At 40.5% G+C, this 20,285-nt stretch overlaps 1 protein-coding gene across 8 annotated transcripts in view; it reads left to right on the forward strand.

Annotated features, from left to right (window-relative positions):
• Positions 1-7,945: 7,945 nt before the first annotated feature.
• Positions 7,946-20,285, forward strand: part of PDXDC1 (pyridoxal dependent decarboxylase domain containing 1) — a 48,767-nt gene continuing 36,427 nt past the window's right edge. For 4 of the 8 annotated variants that reach the window (XR_003435068.1, XM_027117309.1, XM_027117311.1 and 1 more), the window contains exon 1: positions 7,947-8,090. Coding sequence is in view for 6 of the 8 variants with exons in the window: in XM_027117309.1 (XP_026973110.1) it covers positions 8,070-8,090 (21 nt within the window). In the remaining 2 variants the exon portion in view is untranslated. Of the gene's footprint in view, positions 8,091-20,285 lie in introns of all 8 variants that reach the window. The other 4 variants (XM_027117316.1, XM_027117315.1, XM_027117313.1 and 1 more) reach the window with 4 other exon arrangements.

Raw genomic sequence — 20,285 nt, forward strand, 5'->3', positions numbered from 1 at the left:
TTCCACAAATAATTTTTAGAGCCTACCTGCTAGTCACTGGGGACAAAATAACATTAAAGACAGACTCCATCTCTGCAGAAATGGCATTTATATAGTCTTTTGGGGGGAAGACATTAAATAACTAATTAATTACAGTTATGCTAAGTACATTAAAAGAGAGACATAGGGGCCTATAGGTGCCTATATGTACATAAGACATTTCCCAAAGAATGACAACCAAGACCGAAGAGGTAGAAAGGGGTCATACCACACTTGTGGGCCATGTGAAGGATGCACGCTTTATTCTATGAGCAACGGAAGGCTTATAAACAGAGGATCCAGTTTCTCTGTTTAACAGACTACTCTTGTTACCGAATGCAAGTTCAGGTGCCCGACGCACAGTGAGGCCAAAAAACCTCAACATCAGAGTTTGGAGCAAAGAAAGGTTTATTGCAGGCCCATGCAAGGAGAACGGGTGGCTCATGCCCTCCCCCCTCCCCCCCTGCCCCGCCCCTGAATTCCTTGCAGGGTTTCAGCAAAGCTTTTTAAAGGCAAAGTGAGGAGGGGCATCCCAGGGTATGTGATCAGCTTGTGCACAGTTCTCTGATCCGTTGATGGTGAGGTAGCAGGGAGGTGTCACAGGGGTTAAAATTATCTATATCTATCCTGAGGCATCAGTAGGTCTGGGGGCTATGTGCTCATGATCAACAAGTAGTTAATTTCTTCCATTTGGTGGTGAGTTTTTTGGTTTTTGTTTTTGGCCATGCCACTCAGCATACGGGATCTTAGTTCCCCATCCAAGGAGGAACCTGTGCCCCCTGCATTGGGAGCATGGAGTCTTAACCACTGGACTGCCAGGGAAGTCCCAAGGTGGTGGTTTTTAACATCTGAAAAACTCTGGAGATGTGCATGAGATACTATTATCTGGGTACTTCAGAGAGGAGCTACAGCAGAGGATATAGGGTAACGGTCTATCCTGGGAAGGCCCCATAGGCTGAGTTACACTCTGGGTTCTGTGTGGCTACAGAGATCACTTATATAATGGCAGTACTCAAGGTGTGGCAACAGAGATCGGTTTGTAGACAGCTTTAGAAGATATTTAGGAGGTATAGGTGGCAACAGTGATTGAAAGTGGCTAGGGAAGAGAAAGTTTGTGTGTGTGAGAGAGAGATACCAGGGTTCCTGGCTTGAACTACTGGGTGGATGATGGTGCCTTTACTGGGACGAGGAATGTTGAGGAATTTGGGGTGGAAGAGGATGAGTTCAATTCAGTCACTGCACGTATCTATATATACATAACTGGAAGAGAAGTTTCAGAAACAATGATTACCCTTACTACAGTGATTCACTCTGATATGTTTTATCAACTTTATTGAAGTATGTTTTACCTGCAATCAAATACATTCATATTACTTGTACAGTTCAGTGGGTTTTGACAAATGTATATACCTCTGAACCTCCACCACAATTAAAATACAGAACATTTCTATCACCTGCAAAAGTTCCCTAGCACCCCTATGCACTCAATTCCCTTTGACCCCTGGCCCTAGGCTTTCTGTCATTATAGATGAGTTTGCATGGTATAGAATTTCATATAAATGGAATCACACAGTATACATACAGTATCTGTGTCAATTTGTATTTGGCTTCTTTCACTCAGCATAATGTTTTTGAGATTCATCTGTAACAGGGATCAGCAAACTACAGGCTGTGGGCCAAATGTGGCCCACTCCTTGTTTATTTAAAGGCTCAAGAGCTAAGAATGGCTTTATGTTTTCAAACAACTTTTAAAAAATCAGAAGAATATTTCATGATGTGAAAATTATATTAAATTCAAAATTCAGTGCCTATAAATAAAGTTTTATTGAGACTTGGTCATGATTCACTTCCTTATGTATTATCTATGGCTATGTTCATGCTACACAGAGCTGAGTAGTTGCAACAGGGCCCAAATGGTCTGCAAAGCCTAAAATATTTTCTACCTGGCGCCTGACAGAAAAAGTTTGCTGATCCCTGCTCTATGGTATTCTTTATATCAGCGGTTTGTTCTCTTTCATTGCTGCATAATATTCCATTCCATTGCATGGGCAGATCACAATTTATGTCTTCACCTGTTGATGGACATTTGGAGTTTTTCCTAATTATTCTTATTCCATATGTCATGTGCTCTGGTGTTTTCTATTCCATTTGATTTGTTAAAAATTGCTAAACATGACCCAGTAAACTCATTTCACAACGCATTAATGAAGTGACTCTCAGTTTAAGAGCCCAGGTATAGATGTTACTTGAATAATGGAGGATGAGAGTGTGTAGAATAAGGAAAGAAAGGGGCTTTAGGGCTGAGTGCTGAGGAAATCCAACAACTGTATGTTGGTAGTTGGAGGAGCTACTCCAGAACACACTATTCCAGACTTTTACTCTCCCAGACTTTACTTGGATAATTGTCAAGATCTGAATAGAGTATATTGATTAGAAAATAGTATCAAACAACAATGAGGTACCACCTCACACCAGTCAGAATGGCCATCATTAAAAAGTCTTCAAATAGGGGCCTCCCTGGTGGTCGAGTGGTAAAGAATCTGCCTTCCAATGCAGGGGATGCGGGTTTGATCCCTGGTCGGGGAACTAAGATCCTACATGCCACGGGGCAACTATGCCCATGTGCCACAACTACGGAGCTCGTGCACCTCAATGAGAAAGCTCGTGCACCACAACTACAGAGCCCACACGCGCTGGACCCTGAACACCACAACTAGAGAGAAAACCCGCATGCCACAACTAGAGAGAAGCCCGAGGGCCGCAACGAGAGAGAGAAGCCCAAGCGCTGCAACGAAGAGACTGCATGCTGCAACTAAGACCCGATGCGGCCAAAATAAATAAATAAATAATATACATAAATAAAAATAAAAACAAAAGCTACTACTACAAAAGAAAAAAGGTCTTCAAATAAATGCTGGAGAGTGTATGGAGAAAAGTGAACCCTCTTACACTGCTGGTGGGAATGTAAATTGGGGCAGCCACTATGGAGAACAGTATGGAGTTTCCTCAAAAAACTAAAAATACAGAATTGTCATATGATCCAGCAATACCACTCCTGGGCATATATCCAGAGAATATATTCAAAAAGGTGTAATTCAAAAAGATGCATGCACCCCAATGTTCATAGCAGCACCATTCACAATAGCCAAGACACGGAAGCAACATAAGTGTCCATCGACAGATGAATGGATAAAGAAGATGTGGTATATAGGTACAATGGAATATTACTCTGCCATTAAAAAGAATGAAATATTGCCATTTGCAGCAACATGGATGGACCTAGAGATTATCATACTAAGCAAAGTCAGTCAGATAGAGAAAGACAAACAGCAAGTGATAACACTTATATGTGGAGTCTAAAATACGACACAAATGAACCTAGCTACAAAACAAAAACAGACTCATAGATATAGAGAACACGTTTGTGGTTGCCAAGGGAGAGGGAGGGGGAGGGAGGGAAGGATTGGGAGTTGGGGATTAGCAGATGCAAACTATTTTTTTATATATATAGGATGGATAAACAACAAGATCCTACTGTATAGCACAGGGAACTATATTCAATATCCTGTGATAAACTGTAATGGAAAAGAATATGAAAAAGAATATATATATATGTATAACTGAGTCACTTTGCTGTACAGCAGAAATTAAACACAACATTGTAAATCAACTATACTTCGATAAAAATTTTTTTAAAGAGGAAATAGTATCAATGTTAATTTCCTGATTTTATTACTTGTATTGTGGTTGTGAAGGAGGATGTCCTTCTTTGGGGGGAAATATACACTAATTTATTTAGAAATCAAAGGGCATCATCTGCAACTGACTATGAAATGATTCACAAAAAAAGTAATATGTGTATATACATATTTATTTAGAGAGAGAACAATGAAGCAAGTATGGTAAAATATTAACATTTGGGGAATTTGAGTGAAGAGTTTTAAAAATTTCTTTGTACTCTTCTGACAACTTTCCTACAAGTTTGAAATTACATCAAAAAAAACCCAAAAATGAAAGTAGAGTGATATGAAATCATATCTCGGACTTACACTCTCGAAGAACCTCCCTCAGATATAAAAATGTGTATGGTATAAGAAAATCCACAGTCCTTCCCATTCAGGTCAGAATTAATGTAAGTTAAAGAATATTAGTGCCTGCTAACAACACAAAAAGAGAGAAAACCAGGTACTCTGTGCCTCTTGGTGAAGAGAACAACACCATCTTTGACTACTTTCCCCCAAACTTCAAATCTGAATCTGATTAAGCCTAAGTCCAACTGCCAATCTGCAGGAAATATAGAGAACAGAGGAAAACCCAGACTAAGGGAAATTCTAGAACAATAATCTGGTGTCTTCAACAAATAAGTTGCAAACGAGGAAAAAGGTATAGGAAAACCTATAGATTAAAAGAGACTAAAAAGATATATAGATATAGATACAGATATAGATACAGATGGGGCTTTGTTTCAGTTTTTGTTTTTGTTTTTAAAGATGAAGCTAAGCTGTTGTGTTTAGGGATGCATCTTTGGGTGATAAAACTACAAAGAAAACGTAAGTGCATGATTACTATAAATGTGGGGGAGTGGTTATTTTTTCTTGGGAGGGGACGGATTGTTTTGGGGCTTATGGAATATCTGAGAAGGTTCCTTTCATGGGGGGGATGGTGATTATAGGGTGTTAGTGATTATAGGGTGTTAGTCAATGACAATTCATTTCTTTTAAGTTGTTTTCTATATTTTAACAATAGAAAGATTAAAAAAAATTTGTTAGTGAACTTGGTGTAACTAATGAAGTAAGGTAGGATACAAATGGTCTCAGGGTTGCCACCTCAAGTCGCCTTTAGGGACTGCAGACTTCTCTCTCAAAATTTTAAAATATTAAAAAATGATTGAAATCTAGTTTTTACAGGCAATTTAATTTAAATTGTTTAATTCATAAGAGAAAATGCATGCAAATGATAAAAATTCAAATAGTGCAGAAGAATATAAAATGGAATATTGCCATTTCTTTTCTTTCATCTCCAAACTCCTAGTCCCATTCCTCCAAAGCCTTTACCTTCTACTTTGTAAAAAATATCCTTATATCTGTTTCTTAATTCAGAAAAAATATATTGACTCCTTACTATAAAAATGAGAAATTTATTGCCATTTGCATCAGCTTTCCTATCTTCTCCAACTCCTGATTTTTGTTAATTTTATTTCTTCCGAGGTTTCATTTATGTCTTTAAATATTGTAGTTAAAACTTTGAATCTTGATTTAGCTCTTTTATTCACTGTTTTAAATGCTTTTGTTTATTTATGCCCGCGTTGGGTCTTCATCCCTGCGCGCAGGCTTTCTCTAGTTGCGGTGAGTCGGGGCTACTCTTCCTTGTGGTGCTTGGACTTCTCATTGTGGTAGCTTCTCTTGTTGTGGAGCACGGGCTCTAGGTGCACGGGCTTCAGTAGTTGTGGTATGTGGGCTCAGTAGTTGTAGTGCATGGGCTTAGTTGCTCTGCAGCATGTGGGATTTTCCCGGACCAGGGCTCGAACCCATGTCCCCTGCATTGGCAGGTGGATTCTTAACCACTGCGCCACCAGGGAAGTCCTTGATTTAGCCCTTTTAGAGAGTATCTACTTACTTCCTGGAATGAAGTTGAGGACATTAGTGATTCCCCTTATGTTCCTCTTCACCTCGCCTCTTCCTGCCCACTTTTTGGTAATTTATCATTTTTATATTACCATAGTGAATAATAACTATATCTTCCGTATGTGTAATTTGGTTGATTCTAAAACTTAAAGACTTAAAAACAACATCTACAATATGGGTATGTAAATATTATTCAGGATACAATAAAAATCATGTGAATGGACCCAAAAGGAAAAATAACCACAAACTTCCTTTATTTGGTTTGCTTTTTGCCTATTAATCAGGAAAGGTCTATATCAGAACATATAAGCCAAATTGTTCCCACAATGAGTGGTTTCATCTTCTGGCTTCCAACAATATTTTTCTCATCTCTCTGTTCTAGCCCATAGAATGCCGCATTATAATTTATCAGCTTACATATCTGTCTGTCTACAAGCCAAGTGGTTTTAATTTCTTTTGACAGGAGTGTGTGTGTGTGTGTGTGTGTGTGTGTGTCCAACTTGATCTTGAAAGCTATGCAATGCTCCCCAGAAAAATGCACTCACGCAAAATTTAGAGCATAGTTTCAGGAGTTTCACAGACCTCCCCCTGGGTCCAAAGTAAAAACCTCTGCCCTAAACAGCATTTTCTTAAGGGCAGGATCTTGTATTTCTAGCCCCTAACTGTCCAAGATGGCAGTCGATAAACATTTGCATAAATATTGAATGAACCAATTATTCCCACTTTCTTCATGTTGGCTTTTAAAGTCTACTTTTAAAATAGAAAATGTAAGTTTCATCTCTCTAGTATTTGTTTTGTAGAATCTACTTTTTAATATAATCCAGATACTTGGAGGTGGTTTTAAAAATTAGGAGTTTTTAATGATACCCAGGCTGAGGTGTTAAGGGGTGAAACGTATTGATGTCTGCAATTTTGGAATGTATCAAAACATAAGACGTATTGATGGATAGATAGATGGATACTTATGTAAATATCATATTTGTAAAGCAAATACAGGTAGATGTTCATTGTAGGATAGGCATATGGGTGTTCATGGTATAACAACTTTTCTAAATGCTTGATAACAACACGTTGGAAAAGGTGACTTGTTTAGCTCGAAGAGGTACATTCCACTTTTAGATCTTGGAAGACATAAATCTATCATCCTTTTCTGTTTGCAGAGCTCTGTGGAGAATCTGAATAGTTCCCACTGTACACAAAGCTTCTTTTGGTAGAAAATAATTTTATTAACATAACTGGGCAATTTATCTAACACAATTTAGAGAGCTCAAAAAATATAATTACTACACTGAAAATGCAACCCAGTCATTTACACAGATTTCGGAAGAGAGGCGCCCAGAACAGGAGAGAATAGGTATGGTTTTGCGGTTGTAACGTCATCGGTGTACTAGTGGTGAATTGTTTTACGGACTGTAACCGTGATAGACTAGTTCATTTCAGTTTTCCTCATTTAGAGGGAAGAATAAGGAAATTTATGTCTTCTCTTATTCCCTGGAAACACCTTATGATTATACAGGAGGGGTGGAAGCGGTTATAGAGGCAGTATGTGTAATGTACAGACGCTGGGGTCAGGGTGCTTGGATCCAACCTAGATTGGCACTGTGAAATGGAGATAATAATGATCTCTACATCACAAGGCTGTTGTACCATAAAATGGAATAGCAGCAACTGATCTATTATTATCATTATTACCTAACAAGTCATAATTGTGGCCTGACACGAAGAAAGTGGCTGAGCCAGTTGTCTCAAAGTCGTTTCCGTCTAGAATTCTGCGGTAAGGTCTGAGACAAATACCTCAGCTCTGATCAGCGCCTTTTCAGAGTAGCGGTCACTGGTCAGGAGTCCAATAGCTGAAACCCGCGAAGCCCTGAGCACCTAGGAAACCACCAAAGCTGCGCGTGCGCGGGGGCGCTCGGTCGCCCCGCCTCTCCGTGGTGAATGGCCTGTTCCATTCCTGAGGAATGGCGATAGCGGGGAGAACTTGGAACACTAGGCCCGGAAGTAGAGGTGCGTTACCAGTATTACCAGCATTTTGCTACATGAGTAACCCCTTGTAATTATTATACTTCTACTCTGACACCAGGACAGGCTTCTGAAGAGAGTTTGGAACGGCTCCACCATCCATTCTCCCCCTCTCATCTGGAAACATTTGGGCTGGCCGGCGTGACGGCCTTGTACGGAAACCTGGAGGGCCCCGCCCACCCCATGGGCCCCGCCTCCCCGTGGGCCCCGCCTCCCCCGCCTTCCCGAGCCCCGCTTTCCACTCCCCGCTGCGCAGCCAGGAAGTTCCTTCTCTTCTCCGCCCCGCCGGCCGCGGGCGAGCGGGACGTCAGCGCTGCCAGCGTGGAAACGGCGGCGGAGCTCGGGAGGCGGAAGTAGTGCCCGGGATTGCCGGGCCTCCATCGGGCTCCACCGGCCGCCTTAGCCATGGACGCGCCCCTGGAGAAGGTCCGTACCGGGGGTGGATGCGGAGCGGCGGCCCGAGGCCCCCGCCTGCGGGGCGCCTGTTTCCCGGTCGCGAGCTGCCATTGTGACCGGGGAGGGGGCCGGGGGCTAACGGGCCCGCCTGAGGAGGCCTGGTCGCGAGGGCGTCCGGCCCGTCGCTCGAGGCTGGGGCCTGGTCACGTCACGGGGCCGGGGGTCTCTGGGGTCCCCGTGGGCCGGGAGAGGCTGGGCCGGGTTCTGCCCGGGGCCGCGAACGACCCGGAGCCCAGTCGGGGGCCGCGGGGCCGACCTTGGGGCCTGCGAGAGCTCGGCTCACCCTCTCGGATGACAGAGCTAACAACTTGCGGCCGCAGAAGCTCCTGGAATGAAGCCCCAGTTGTTTCGGAGCCAATTGGAAACCTGTAGGTTGTCTGTGGGCTCCAAGTTAGGAAGGGAGATGTGCAAGCAGTAATTTGCCATCTTCAGCGAGCCTAGGAATCACCTGGGGCCCTTGGTAAAAATCCAGATTTTCAGCCCTCGGGTCGGAACCTTGGGGGACGGCACCGGGATCTGTGGGTTTAACGAGGTCCTCACGTGATTCTGATGCAGTAGTTTGAAAGACCCCTGAGGTCCAGAAAGGGGCGGGGCTTCTGTAGATTGTGAATTTCGTCTTTGGGAATGCTGCTGCTCCACAGCTTTCTGGCTTCCCCTTTCCGTGGCGAGGGGGGGACCCTGAGGTCAGTCGGAAATCCGCTGGTAGCAGGGTTTTACTCTGATTTCATCTTGGGGAAACAGCAGCGTGATGTACCTGGCTGACCGCTCTGGCATGTGAAATGGATTCTAATTGTCCCGGATTTAGAGCTAGTAAATGAGAACCAGTGCTTGGATTTCTTCACGGATACCTACTTTCAGACCCTGACTTTCTGCCCTCCCTCAAAGTCCTTCTTTCTTTACAAGCTTGGGAGTCCGCTTGTCCAGACCCGGTTTTTCATATATGTGGAATTCAGGAGCAATGCTAGTGTTTCAAGACTGCTTTATTTTAATTTTGAACTGGCAGAAGTAACATATTTTGTCATTTTTTCAATGCAGCAGCTGCTGTGGATTTGTTCACTTGTCACTGGAGAGTTAAAGGGAGTAATTGTACAAGTTGAGCCAGATGTCTTCATGTGCACACAGTGGTATAGCCTACGCCTCCGTTGTTTCTCATATATTGGGTGGAAGGAATCAAGAAAGGACAAAGATAATACGTTTTTCTTACACCGCCTCTGTGGTGAATGTTACATGTTTTTCTGTCTAGGAATAAAGTCTTCCCAGGCTTTTGATGAGCACAGTGTCTACCTTGTGGTACTTTGAGTTTCAGTCTAAATCAGTGATTCTCAACCACCAGGCTGTTTTGTTCCCCAGGGGATATTTGGCCAACGTTTGGATACACTTTTGATTGTCACAATCAGGCATTAGGAAGGGGCTGCTGGTACCTAGTGGGTAGAGGCCAGGGATGCTGCTAACATCCGACATTGCACAAGACAGACCCTGTACCAGAGAATTATCAGTAGTGCTGAGGCTGAGAACCCCTGGTCTACACCATGTGTGGACCAGTAGTTGAATACAAACGCCCATGGTTGAATACAAAATGATGCTAAAAATGTCCCTTCAGTGTTGTTTCCTTTCCAATTTCATAAAGAAGATGGGAGGGGCTTTGTGGCATTTCAGTTAGAAATCTAAAGAACTGGAGTGTTCTTTCCTCCAAGAATAGTTTGTTATAGGCAGATCTGCAAAACAGAATGGGTTGGAATCCTGCTTCAAATATTATTTTTCTGGTATTTGATTACTAGATTACAGTGGTTGCTCCCTAAATGTTAATTGATGATAAAAGATCTTAAACTCTTCAAATGAAGATCTGAAGAGGTACTGAAACTCCAGCATGCTTAAGCCTGGCACATTCACAAAAATTGCAGGGATCTTTCAGGAATTCAGAATGTGTGGGCTGGAAGTCTCTGCCTTAGGCCAGTGTGTAAATTCTGAATGTAAGTTTTTCAGAACTAGTACTGTGTCTTATTTTTATATTCCCTGAAGCAAGACAGGGCTTTACTTGTAATGAACAATTTCTCTTGGTGCTAAGTGGGCAGAAAAGAAAAAGCATTGCTGTAATATGAATGTTGAAAATTTTGTGTTGTGAAAAACAGTTTGAATCAAAGTAAAACATTGAATTGTGTCCATTATTCTGGTTTCTTTGAGGAATAGACTGCTGGGTTAAATTCTACATTGCTAGTATAAATTTAAGAACTATTTGAGCAGTTCTGAATGATGCCATTTAAACTAATCCTTGCATAATTTAGACTGGCTACAGAAACCACAATGTTATTTGATACCCATCCTCTAAAATTTCAAGTAATCTCTCTCACTCTATAATGTAGTGTGCTATCATTGTTTAATAGAATCACTCAGTACATTTCCTTTGGTCCAAATATAATTTTGTACCCTTGCTTTTTCTTTAAGTAATCTGTAGACATGCAGACCTGCGATGACAGAGCCATTTTCTTGCCTTGATTTGCTTTTCTTTCACAATATATGTTTTCTTTTTGTATTCAAAATTAGTGACATCCAGAGAAACTATAGATAGGTTAATTATAGGGACAAGGAATTCAAACTAGAAGAGTTGGCGCCTCAGCCCCCCCAATACTGTACGTCCAACTCATAAGGAACAAATCTCACAGTGTTTACTTATGTTAATATCCAAGTTTAAAAATGCCACAGGAAGTAATAACGCTGATGCTGAAGATTTTAATAAGGTACTCAACACACCTACATAACACCTGTTAGTAAAAACCTGCTACTTTAAACTTGTAGAACAGCCCAGATCTTTTCTTGCTGCTTGGAAAAATCTCATTCTTCCTGGGTATTATGCTTAGACAAGGTGTATAGCAGTTTGTTTTGCACTTTTTTTTTTTTTTTCCGGTACGCGGGCCTCTCACTGCTGTGGCCTCTCCCGTTGCGGAGCACAGGCTCCGGATGCGCAGGCTCAGCGGCCATGGCTCACGGGCCTAGCCGCTCCGCGGCATGTGGGATCCTCCCAGACCGGGGCACGAACCCGTGTCCCCTGCATCGGTAGGCAGACTCTCAACCACTGCACCACCAGGGAAGCCCTGTTTTGCACTTTTAATTCCAACCTTGAGTAAACTTAGAGCAGATGTCTCAGCCTTGGCACCACTGACATTGGGCTGGATAATTCTCTATTGTAGGAGGCTGTCCTGTGTACTGTAGAATGTTTAGCAGCATCCCTGGCCTCCACCCACTAGATGCCAGTAGCATCCCCTCCCCACAGTGTGACAACCAAAAACATCTCCAGTTGAGGCAGTTGTCCCCTGGGGGTGAAAGGATCCCCTCTGGTTGAGAACCACTGACTTAGAGAATCTAGAGCTGCACTGTCCACCAGCCACATTTTTTTTTATTTTATTTAATTTATTATTTTTGGCGGCGTTGGGTCTTTGTTGCTGCGTGCAATCTTTCTCTAGTTGCGGCCAGTGGGGCTACTCTTCGTTGCGGTGCGCGGGCTTCTCACTGCAGTGGCTTCTCTTGTTGCAGGGCACAGGCTCTAGGTGCACAGGCTTCAGTAGTTGTGGTGCGTGGGCTTAGTAGTTGTGGCGCACGGGCTTAGTTGCTTTGTGGCATGTGAGATCTTCCTGGACCAGGGCTCGAACCCGTGTCCCCTGCATTGGCAGGCAGATTCTAAACCACTGCGCCACCATGGAAACCCCACCAGCCACATTTGGCTATTTAAATTTAAATGTAATTAATTAAAATTAAATAAATTTAATATTTAGTTCCTCAGTCACATTACCCACATTTCAAGTGTTCAACAGTCACAATGTGGTTTGTGGCTGCAGTACTGGGGCAGCACAGATAATAGAAATGTTCACCACAGAAAGTTCTATTGGGTAGTGCTATAGAGCGGGGCCAATTTATTTACTGTACCGTATATCTAATTCTTGTCTCTAAAAGAGGCAACCTCGACCCTGTTTCTGACCTAAATAATTACAACCAAACCCATTTTTTACTGTTGTACTCATCCTGAGCTAAGTTCCCCCCTACCCCCTTGGACCTGATTTTGGAAAATTCTGTTACCACCTTACTGTTTATAAGGGGCAATAGGAGCTGCGTGGATGGAACATTGCTGATCATTACTGATAAGGACTACCAGAATTTCTATTCCTGCTCTTTACCTAAAAAGCTCATGTAAAGAACCCCTATTAGCCAAGCTTGAAATGACCAGTTTCTGTGATAAGCCTTTGTAGATCCCTCTCTTACCTAGAATAGAAGGACTTCTGTGAGGATATGATAGCCTATAATGTTACCGTTCATTTAAAGCTCATCTCTATATCATCATGATTGAGGGTTTTGCATACAGGTGCATGGTGCCTAAGGCAGTAAATGATTATCAAATGCTGGGTGTCAGGGAAAGCGTGGCACAAAGTTCCTGATCCTAAAAATTTATGGCGTTGGTGGTTCTTGATTTATTCAAAATTTCAGCTGTAGTTAGCAGAGCTATTGGTGGTCCCCAGTCCTGTGTGTTCCACCTTATCTAGAATTATGAGTTATAATTATAGATAGCAGTTGCTTGAGCTTAAAGTCATGTTTTCACCTGAAGCAGAAACCTGTTTTGACTTAAATGTTTTATTGCTGGTCAACTATGGTCAAAGCCCAGTGCTGAGTGCTGAGAAAGACACAAGGTGAATAAGACATGATCCCTGGGAGAGGTTACATTATAGTAAGGGGCATACAAGTTTAGGCAAAGCCTTGTATAGCAAAGAGGGGTAAAAAGAATCACAGGAATTAAGAAACAAAGGGCATCGAGTGAGTGACCAGGAAAGAGTATGTGGAAGAGATTCTTTAGGTAGAATATTTAGTTCAGAATCATGGCTTTTCTAGGTTTGTTTTAAATGTAAATATAATGTAGATTTTTACTTTATGTTTGTGCCTAATGTTATTGCTGGTAGAACATAAGAGAAAGGAAGCCATTTTACCTTTTAAAGTTAGATATAAAAAATATGCCTCCAGTCACTTTGAAAATGTTTAAAAATTCCTTTCAGAAACTTATCTAGCTTAAATTAAATCCATTCCCTCCAAACAATAGTCAAGGGCCATAAAACTATTTTGAGTTTAATATTTTGTTTATTTAATTTCTGTTACTATTGCAGTAGTTTTTGTTTTTTGTGGCGAATGCTAAGTGTTTAGCTGCCTTGAGGTTAGTTAGTCCTTGAGGCCCAGCCTGGGGCCCTGTCCACTTTTTTTTCCCCCAGTGCCTGTGGAAAAGGCATTCTGAGGGCAAAGTAAACCTTTCTGAGATCTTTTTCCTATGAGCAGAAAAACAGAAACAGCAAAGTAAAGCCTTCAATTTGAAGGTGCAACTCAGGGACATTGAACATTTTGCTACAGTGAGATTTTCAGGAGCCTAGTGAGACTGAATTACTTATTCGACTGGACATTGTGTTGGTGCAGTCATATGAAATTGCTGTTTTTGTCCCCTAGAAATATCTGAATATTGGCAGTTTCACACAGTTTACAGTTTTACAACAGTAAAGTTCTGAAGATACATAGAAGGAAGGAATTGATGGGTTCCTTTCCTTAGAATTATTATTTTTAAGATAAGGTTGGCAACATTAAACCTGCATAATTCCAACTCAGTTTTGGAAATAATGATATTGATAAGGGTAATGGATATCTTTATCTTTCTGAATTGATCCCCCAATAAGTCCTAGGAAACACCTTCTTTAAGAAGCATATCTTAATGACTTATTTTTTCCAGTGACTATAGCATGTTTTGCTTTAAGCAATTTTCTTTTTGTTCCAGAATAAGTATGTGATTCCAGATAAACTAGTAAACTTCTTAGAAATAGAGCTTGCCTGTTGTGGTATTTTTCCATCCGTGTAGTTATTGGCAAACACTCATAATAAAATGTCTAAATGAACTATATGTAAAATAGATAACTAATAAGGACTTTACTGTATAGCACAGGGAACTCTACTCAATACTCTGTAATGGCCTATATAGGAAAAGAATTTAAAAAAGAGTGGATATATGTATATGTATAGCTGATTCACTTTGCTATACACCTGAAACTAATACAACATTTTAAATCAACTATACTCCAATAAAAATTTAAAAAATAAAAAATAAAATAAAATGTCTAAGTGAATTGATTCTCTTGGAATACATTTTCTGAAATTTAGATTTCGATCCCTGGCCTTCCCATCATGTATCTTAAGGCAAGTAAATTGAATGCCCCTTTTTCCTTCTGTGTACTTCTTTTTTTTTTTTAAACCGTTTTATTTATTTATGGCTGTGTTGGGTCTTCATTGCTGCACGCAGGCTTTCTTTAGTTGTGGTGAGGAGGGGCTACTCTTTGTTGCGGTGCATGGGCTTCTCATTGCGGTGGCTTCTCTTGTAGCAGAGCACAGGCCCTAGGCGCGAGGGCTTCAGTAGTTGTGGCACGCAGGCTCAGTAGTTGTGGCACACGGGCTTAGTTGCTCTGCAGCATGTGGGATTTTCCTGGAATGGAGCTCGAACCCGTGTCCCCTGCATTGGCAGGCGGATTCTTAACCACTGCGCCACCAAGGAAGTCCCTGTGTACTTCTACTGATGCCAGGTTTGATCTGGTGTTACTAACTTTGCTGCCTCCTTATTGCTACCAGATTTTCCCCACTCTTTTGTATATTTTTGCCCCTTTTTTTCCCCTATATGTTCTTTTTTGCCTCTTTTCATGAGGGATTTGTAAGTTTAAATACTAACACCTCATGCAATATTTGCAAATCCCTTTTCAACTAAAATATTTTGCTTAATGAGCCAATAAGTACAGTATGTCTTCATGCTCTCACACACTCAAGCATAAAGTCCACACTCAAGCATAGTTAAAAATAAGATTTTCCAAGAGTATCCAATCCTTAAAAGACAAACATAGACGAAAGTGCCTTGTTCTTAATTAAATACTTTTCTGTTGGAACTACACAAAAGTATTTATAGATGTAGAAATTGAGGCTCCAATGAGTAAGTCAGGTTTGCAAGGTGCTATTATTACCTTGGAGAATCCCTACATTTTCTCTCATTGTTGGCCCATAAGGAACAGCTGTGTTCCTGAAGCAGCTGCTGCTGTTCTTATTGCTTCTCTGAGATGTGTAGTATTTGGGGCACTTGTTTAGTGCTAGACAGCAGGCATCCTTTGTGTTTTCACCTGGGAGGAAAATATATGGTTTTTGGAAAGTTGATACTTGCATGCTTATCACTATCCAGGATTAACCTTGCTTAGAAAGCTGTGGAAGGCAAAAGAGTAGGTGAAATGTTAGAAACATCAATTCAGAGCTTTATCTGATAACGTCGATCAATTGAAGAAAGGTAGTGATTTGTTTTTTATTGAAGTATAGTTGATTTATAGTGTTGTGGTAATTTCTGTGTAGTGATTTTTTTTTTGTAAGTCTAATGCAAATGTTGGAAACTAGCATTTGTTAACATCAAGGCCTTCTATCTGGTACGATCAGCTAGTATTCTCACATGCTTTCTTTTTCTTCTGTCAATAGTCCTAGAACCCCCCAAAATGAACATTCCTCCCCTGAAAAAAGTTTATTGAAACATGGTATTGTATACTTCTATTATTAATGAATGTTGTGATTTATATATTTTAAAATTACTCTTTAAACTTCCCCTTTTCTGGACGTTGCTTCTTTTTAAATGTATAGCTCTGCATTTTTCAAACAGCAGTTATTCATATACAATCTTTGCAAATTTTGTCACCAGTTACCACTTGTACGGTTATTTGCTTAATATTGCTTTTCAATCGACTAAATCAATTCAACCTCCTTTAAAATTGAGGAACAATTTATATACAATAAAAATATGCACTTTAATTATACAGTTTGAGTTTTGGCAGTTGTGTATAGTCATATAACCACCAGCATAATTAAGATATGGAACATTTCCATCTCCCTAAAAAGTTCCCTTGTGCCCCTTTGCAAGTGGATCCCAGATCTGCTTTCTGTCACTACAGCCCTTTTTTTTTTAAACTTAGATTTGTGCTAAACAGTAATGTTTATGAATTCAGGGCTTGAGGTATTATTTTTTCCTTAATTCATATGAAAGTAAATCATATAGTTTTTGGTCACACTTTGGTAGGCTGGTTTAACTGAAGAAAATGTATACAAGAGCTTGATTAAGCATTTGAAAGCTGAGAAAATTTTAAGTGACTGGAGAGCAGTAGTTCCCAGATCTTAGGCCCTAAGATTTTATTATTCTTCTGCTGTAGTTTCCACTTTTTTTTTTTTTTGCGGTACGCGGGCCTCTCACTGTTGTGGCCTATCCCGTTGCGAGCACAGGCTCCGGACGCACAGGCCCAGTGGCCATGGCTCACGGGCCCAGCCGCTCCGCGGCATGTGGAATCTTCCTGGCCCGGGGCACAAACCCGTGTCCCCTGCATCGGCAGGCGGACTCTCAACCACTGCGCCACCCGGGAAGCCCATGTAGTTTCCACTTTTGAAAGGTTATTATAAACAACTTCTCAGTTAATAAACTTTATTAACAAATGATTGTTCACTCCATTACTAATAACTGGATGTTAATTTTCAATAACATCCATTAAAATAGTGTGGGTTTTTTCCCCCCCAAACTGCAGGTTACATCCTTTTTATGAGATGTCAAATCAATTTAGCAGGTCATGGCCAGCAGTTTTTTTTTTAATGAAGTAGAATAAAATGATAAATATAATGTATTCCGAATAATACGGGTAGGAATAGTACCAGTGTTACCTCATAACTAAGTTGATATAATTCTAGCCAAAAGCAAAAAATAAGTGATTTTTTTCATTAACCCATGTTGCCTTATTCCAAATAAATGTATAATTTCCTCCTGGCTTGAAAAATAGAGAATTACTTCCTGACCTCCTTTACTATTTTATCTTGCATTTGACTTTCAACTTTTTTCCTCCAACATTTAAATTGTGAGAATTTTAATGATATTTTACCATTACATATATACTATTTCTTCTTCTGATAGTGGCAGGATATTTTAATATTTAATACTTAATATCCCACACTGACTGAAAGTGATGGAAATCAACTAGTATAAAAATGATTGTTGAAAAGATGCTTATCAAAGGATGAATGGCGGGGCTTGTTTTACAAAATGAGCTGTCTAGTTCTGTGACAGTTATCATATGAACAGTTGAATGGTTCTCCTTAGGAGTTTTGAACTTGCTTTAAGCCATGCCATGCATCAATGTTAGACGTAATTGAAGCAAAAATACCGAATCCACTTCATTACACAGAATCAACATAGCTGAAATATAAGTTACAAATTTGCAATCTAATGACTAACAGTCTAATAATGGTTTCTGAATCTTCAGTAGTGAACACGTGGTAGTTTTGTAATTAGAAAGTGAATCTGTGGATATACACACTCCATAGGTGCACAGGCTTCAGTAGTTGCGGCACATGGGCTCCGTAGTTGTGGTTCGTGGGCTGTGGAGTACAGGCTCAGTAGTTGTGGCGCACGGGCCCAGTTGCTCCGTGGCATGTGGGATCTTCCCGGACCAGGGCTTGAACCCGAGTCCCCTGCATTGGCAGGCAGATTCTTAACCACTGCACCACCAGGGAAGTCCCAAGGATTATCTTTAAAATGAGACCTTACTTAGCTCTAATTATGGTTCTTGAGACAAGAGCTTTTTCAAAATGTGAGTTGCTTTGTTTACTTTTTTGATGAAATTGAGGAGCAGTATTGCCTAGTGGTCAAGAGCACTGGTTCTAGAGTAGTACAGACCTTGTTTTAAATTCTGGCTTCAAAACATACTAACTCTGTGCCTTTGGGTTAGCCAGGCAGTAATGCATGTAAAGGTGTTAATTAGATGATGCTTGAATATAGCAAGCAACTCAGTAAGTGTTAGTAATTATTAAGGATCACAAATCTTATTGAGCCCTTTTTCTGTGCCAGATCCTGTGTTAGATGCTAAGGGTTGAAAAAATATGACATTCTTCTGGGAACCTGGCATAGAATACTATTTTTTTTCTTCCCTCAATATTGTAAAACAACCTCCTTCTAAATACCAAATAATGGACATCTTTATTCAACTTAATTTTCTCTCGTTTTGTGTCTGGCTGTTACCCTGCTATTATTTATTAACATTTATCACACAAGTACTCTGGCACTGTAACAGGTACTGAGGATACGAAATGCAAATAAGAAAGTAGTTGCTGCCCTTAGTAGAAGCTTATGGAGGCATGGTTTAAGGAACCAATTTATAAATATTTTTCTTCGAGCATTTCTTGACTTAAGGCCTAATATCCTGCAACTGGATAACATTTTATATTTTGGATTATCCCGTTAACACAAGCACGTGAGGGTCTACATCATATTCCCATTTAATTGAGTCAAATTTAACTAAAAGTGCTATTTTCCCTACGCACCCGTTACCCACTCCCCGCTGTCCCCAGTTCACTCTGAGTAGGATCAAGAGCAATTTAAATGTCAGCCTTTCCATTCAATGAGTGTGTGCTTGCTCTCTCGAGAGACTCAGATGGAGAAATGTGAAGCTGCACTTCTCTCTTGCCTCTCTCAGTGTAAACATCTTGTCATCACATGTGATTCTGGTGTTTAAAAATAAGTATTGTCATATGAAGTGGCTTCTAAACTAAGTCAACTATTTTGTCTATTCTTAACTGAAAAATCTGTTCAATTTTATAGGAGAAGTTAGCCGTGTTGAACTTAGAGCCAGCATGTTGATATCCAATATGCCATGCCTTCCTAAGGGGTTTCAGAGGTAATATGACAACCCAAGAATCAAGCTGACTTTAGATTCTTGGTCTTATAAGAGAAGTCAAAATTAGTAGGAGTCTGAATGGCTGCTTTCAAAAAGCATATAATCTAATTGGGGAGAATACCTATAGTGGAAAGATCATCTATAAAACAATTCATAGTAAAGGATGTAAAGAATCGTGAGGATAAATGGCAGTTGCATATTAGAATGGCCCCAGTTTCAAGCCTTCCGTCCTGTTGTCCCCATAAATACAATCATTTGTCAGGCAGTGAGTCCAGATTTTTGGTTTAGGAAAAAATGGTATCGATATCATTAGAGGGGATGTGAACATGTGAAAATGGTTTTATCCATAGGGGTTTCTTGGAAGTAGTGAATTGTGATTTAATAGGTAGTTAGAGGTGGATAAAAGGTACAAGGACATTTCAGATGGGGCAGATGTTATAAGCATGAAACACGGAGGTGTAATTGATCAAGCAAACTGTTTATCTTTTCATTTGGCCAGATGATCAGGGATTGATGTGTCACAGGAGATGAGGGTAGTAAGGACCGTGACCAGCAGACTGAGGAGCAAGATCAATTCTCTTGACCATTATCTGTTCCTCATCCTACTCACAACTGTTAATGGAGAGCATGGAGACCCTTTTAGATTACTCTCTAACCCATCTGGTGCTTACATTTAAATCGTGATTTTTATTGGAAACACCTGTTTTTTTAATGTTTTTTTTTCTCGTGTAAAAATTAGATCGGATGTGGCTATGTGATTATTTTCTAATCTCTTGTAGAATCAGTGTGATGTAATAGAAACAGGCAGAAACACATCAGGAAACCAGGGTTCTGGCACCTCTCTGTCATTTATTACTTCCATGAGCCTAGGCAAGTCAGTGTACCTCTCTAAGTCTTAGTTTCCTCTCCTCTAAGATGTTATACGAGAATCAGAGGTTTTCATGCTTATACTTTTTCTTTTCTTCTTTTTAATGAAACTTTTTACAAGTGAAACTTTACTCAAAACCCTATTGTTAAAAACAGCTGATCTCCTTAAGGCGGGGGCAGAGAGGTAGCAGCTCCAACTGGCTACCCAACCCCTTCTCCCCAAAGTTCTTTCCAGGAGTCTTAAGGCTGAGAAGAACACAGGTGGGAAATCCCTGGGCTAGACCCCTAAGGTCCCTTCTAGAATTAATATTTTCTGATACTTACATTGATAAACAGTAGAATTTCTTTAAAAAAATAAACAATTTTGAGGAGGTAACACAGTACTAAAGGTAATATACACTCATTGCACATCTACATTGTGTAAACTATTACGAGGTACAAGAGAATATGAAGAGAAAAGCAGATAAATACACTTGAAGTGTATTTGAAGAGTAAAGGGGGAACAAGAGAGAGCTTCTGTGATTGTTTATAACCCAATTCATACTATACAGAGATT

The sequence above is a fragment of the Aethalodelphis obliquidens genome, unplaced genomic scaffold (genome assembly GCF_003676395.1).
Source record: "Aethalodelphis obliquidens isolate GAN/ISIS:26980383/991018 unplaced genomic scaffold, ASM367639v1 scaffold18, whole genome shotgun sequence".
NCBI lineage: Eukaryota > Metazoa > Chordata > Mammalia > Artiodactyla > Delphinidae > Aethalodelphis > Aethalodelphis obliquidens.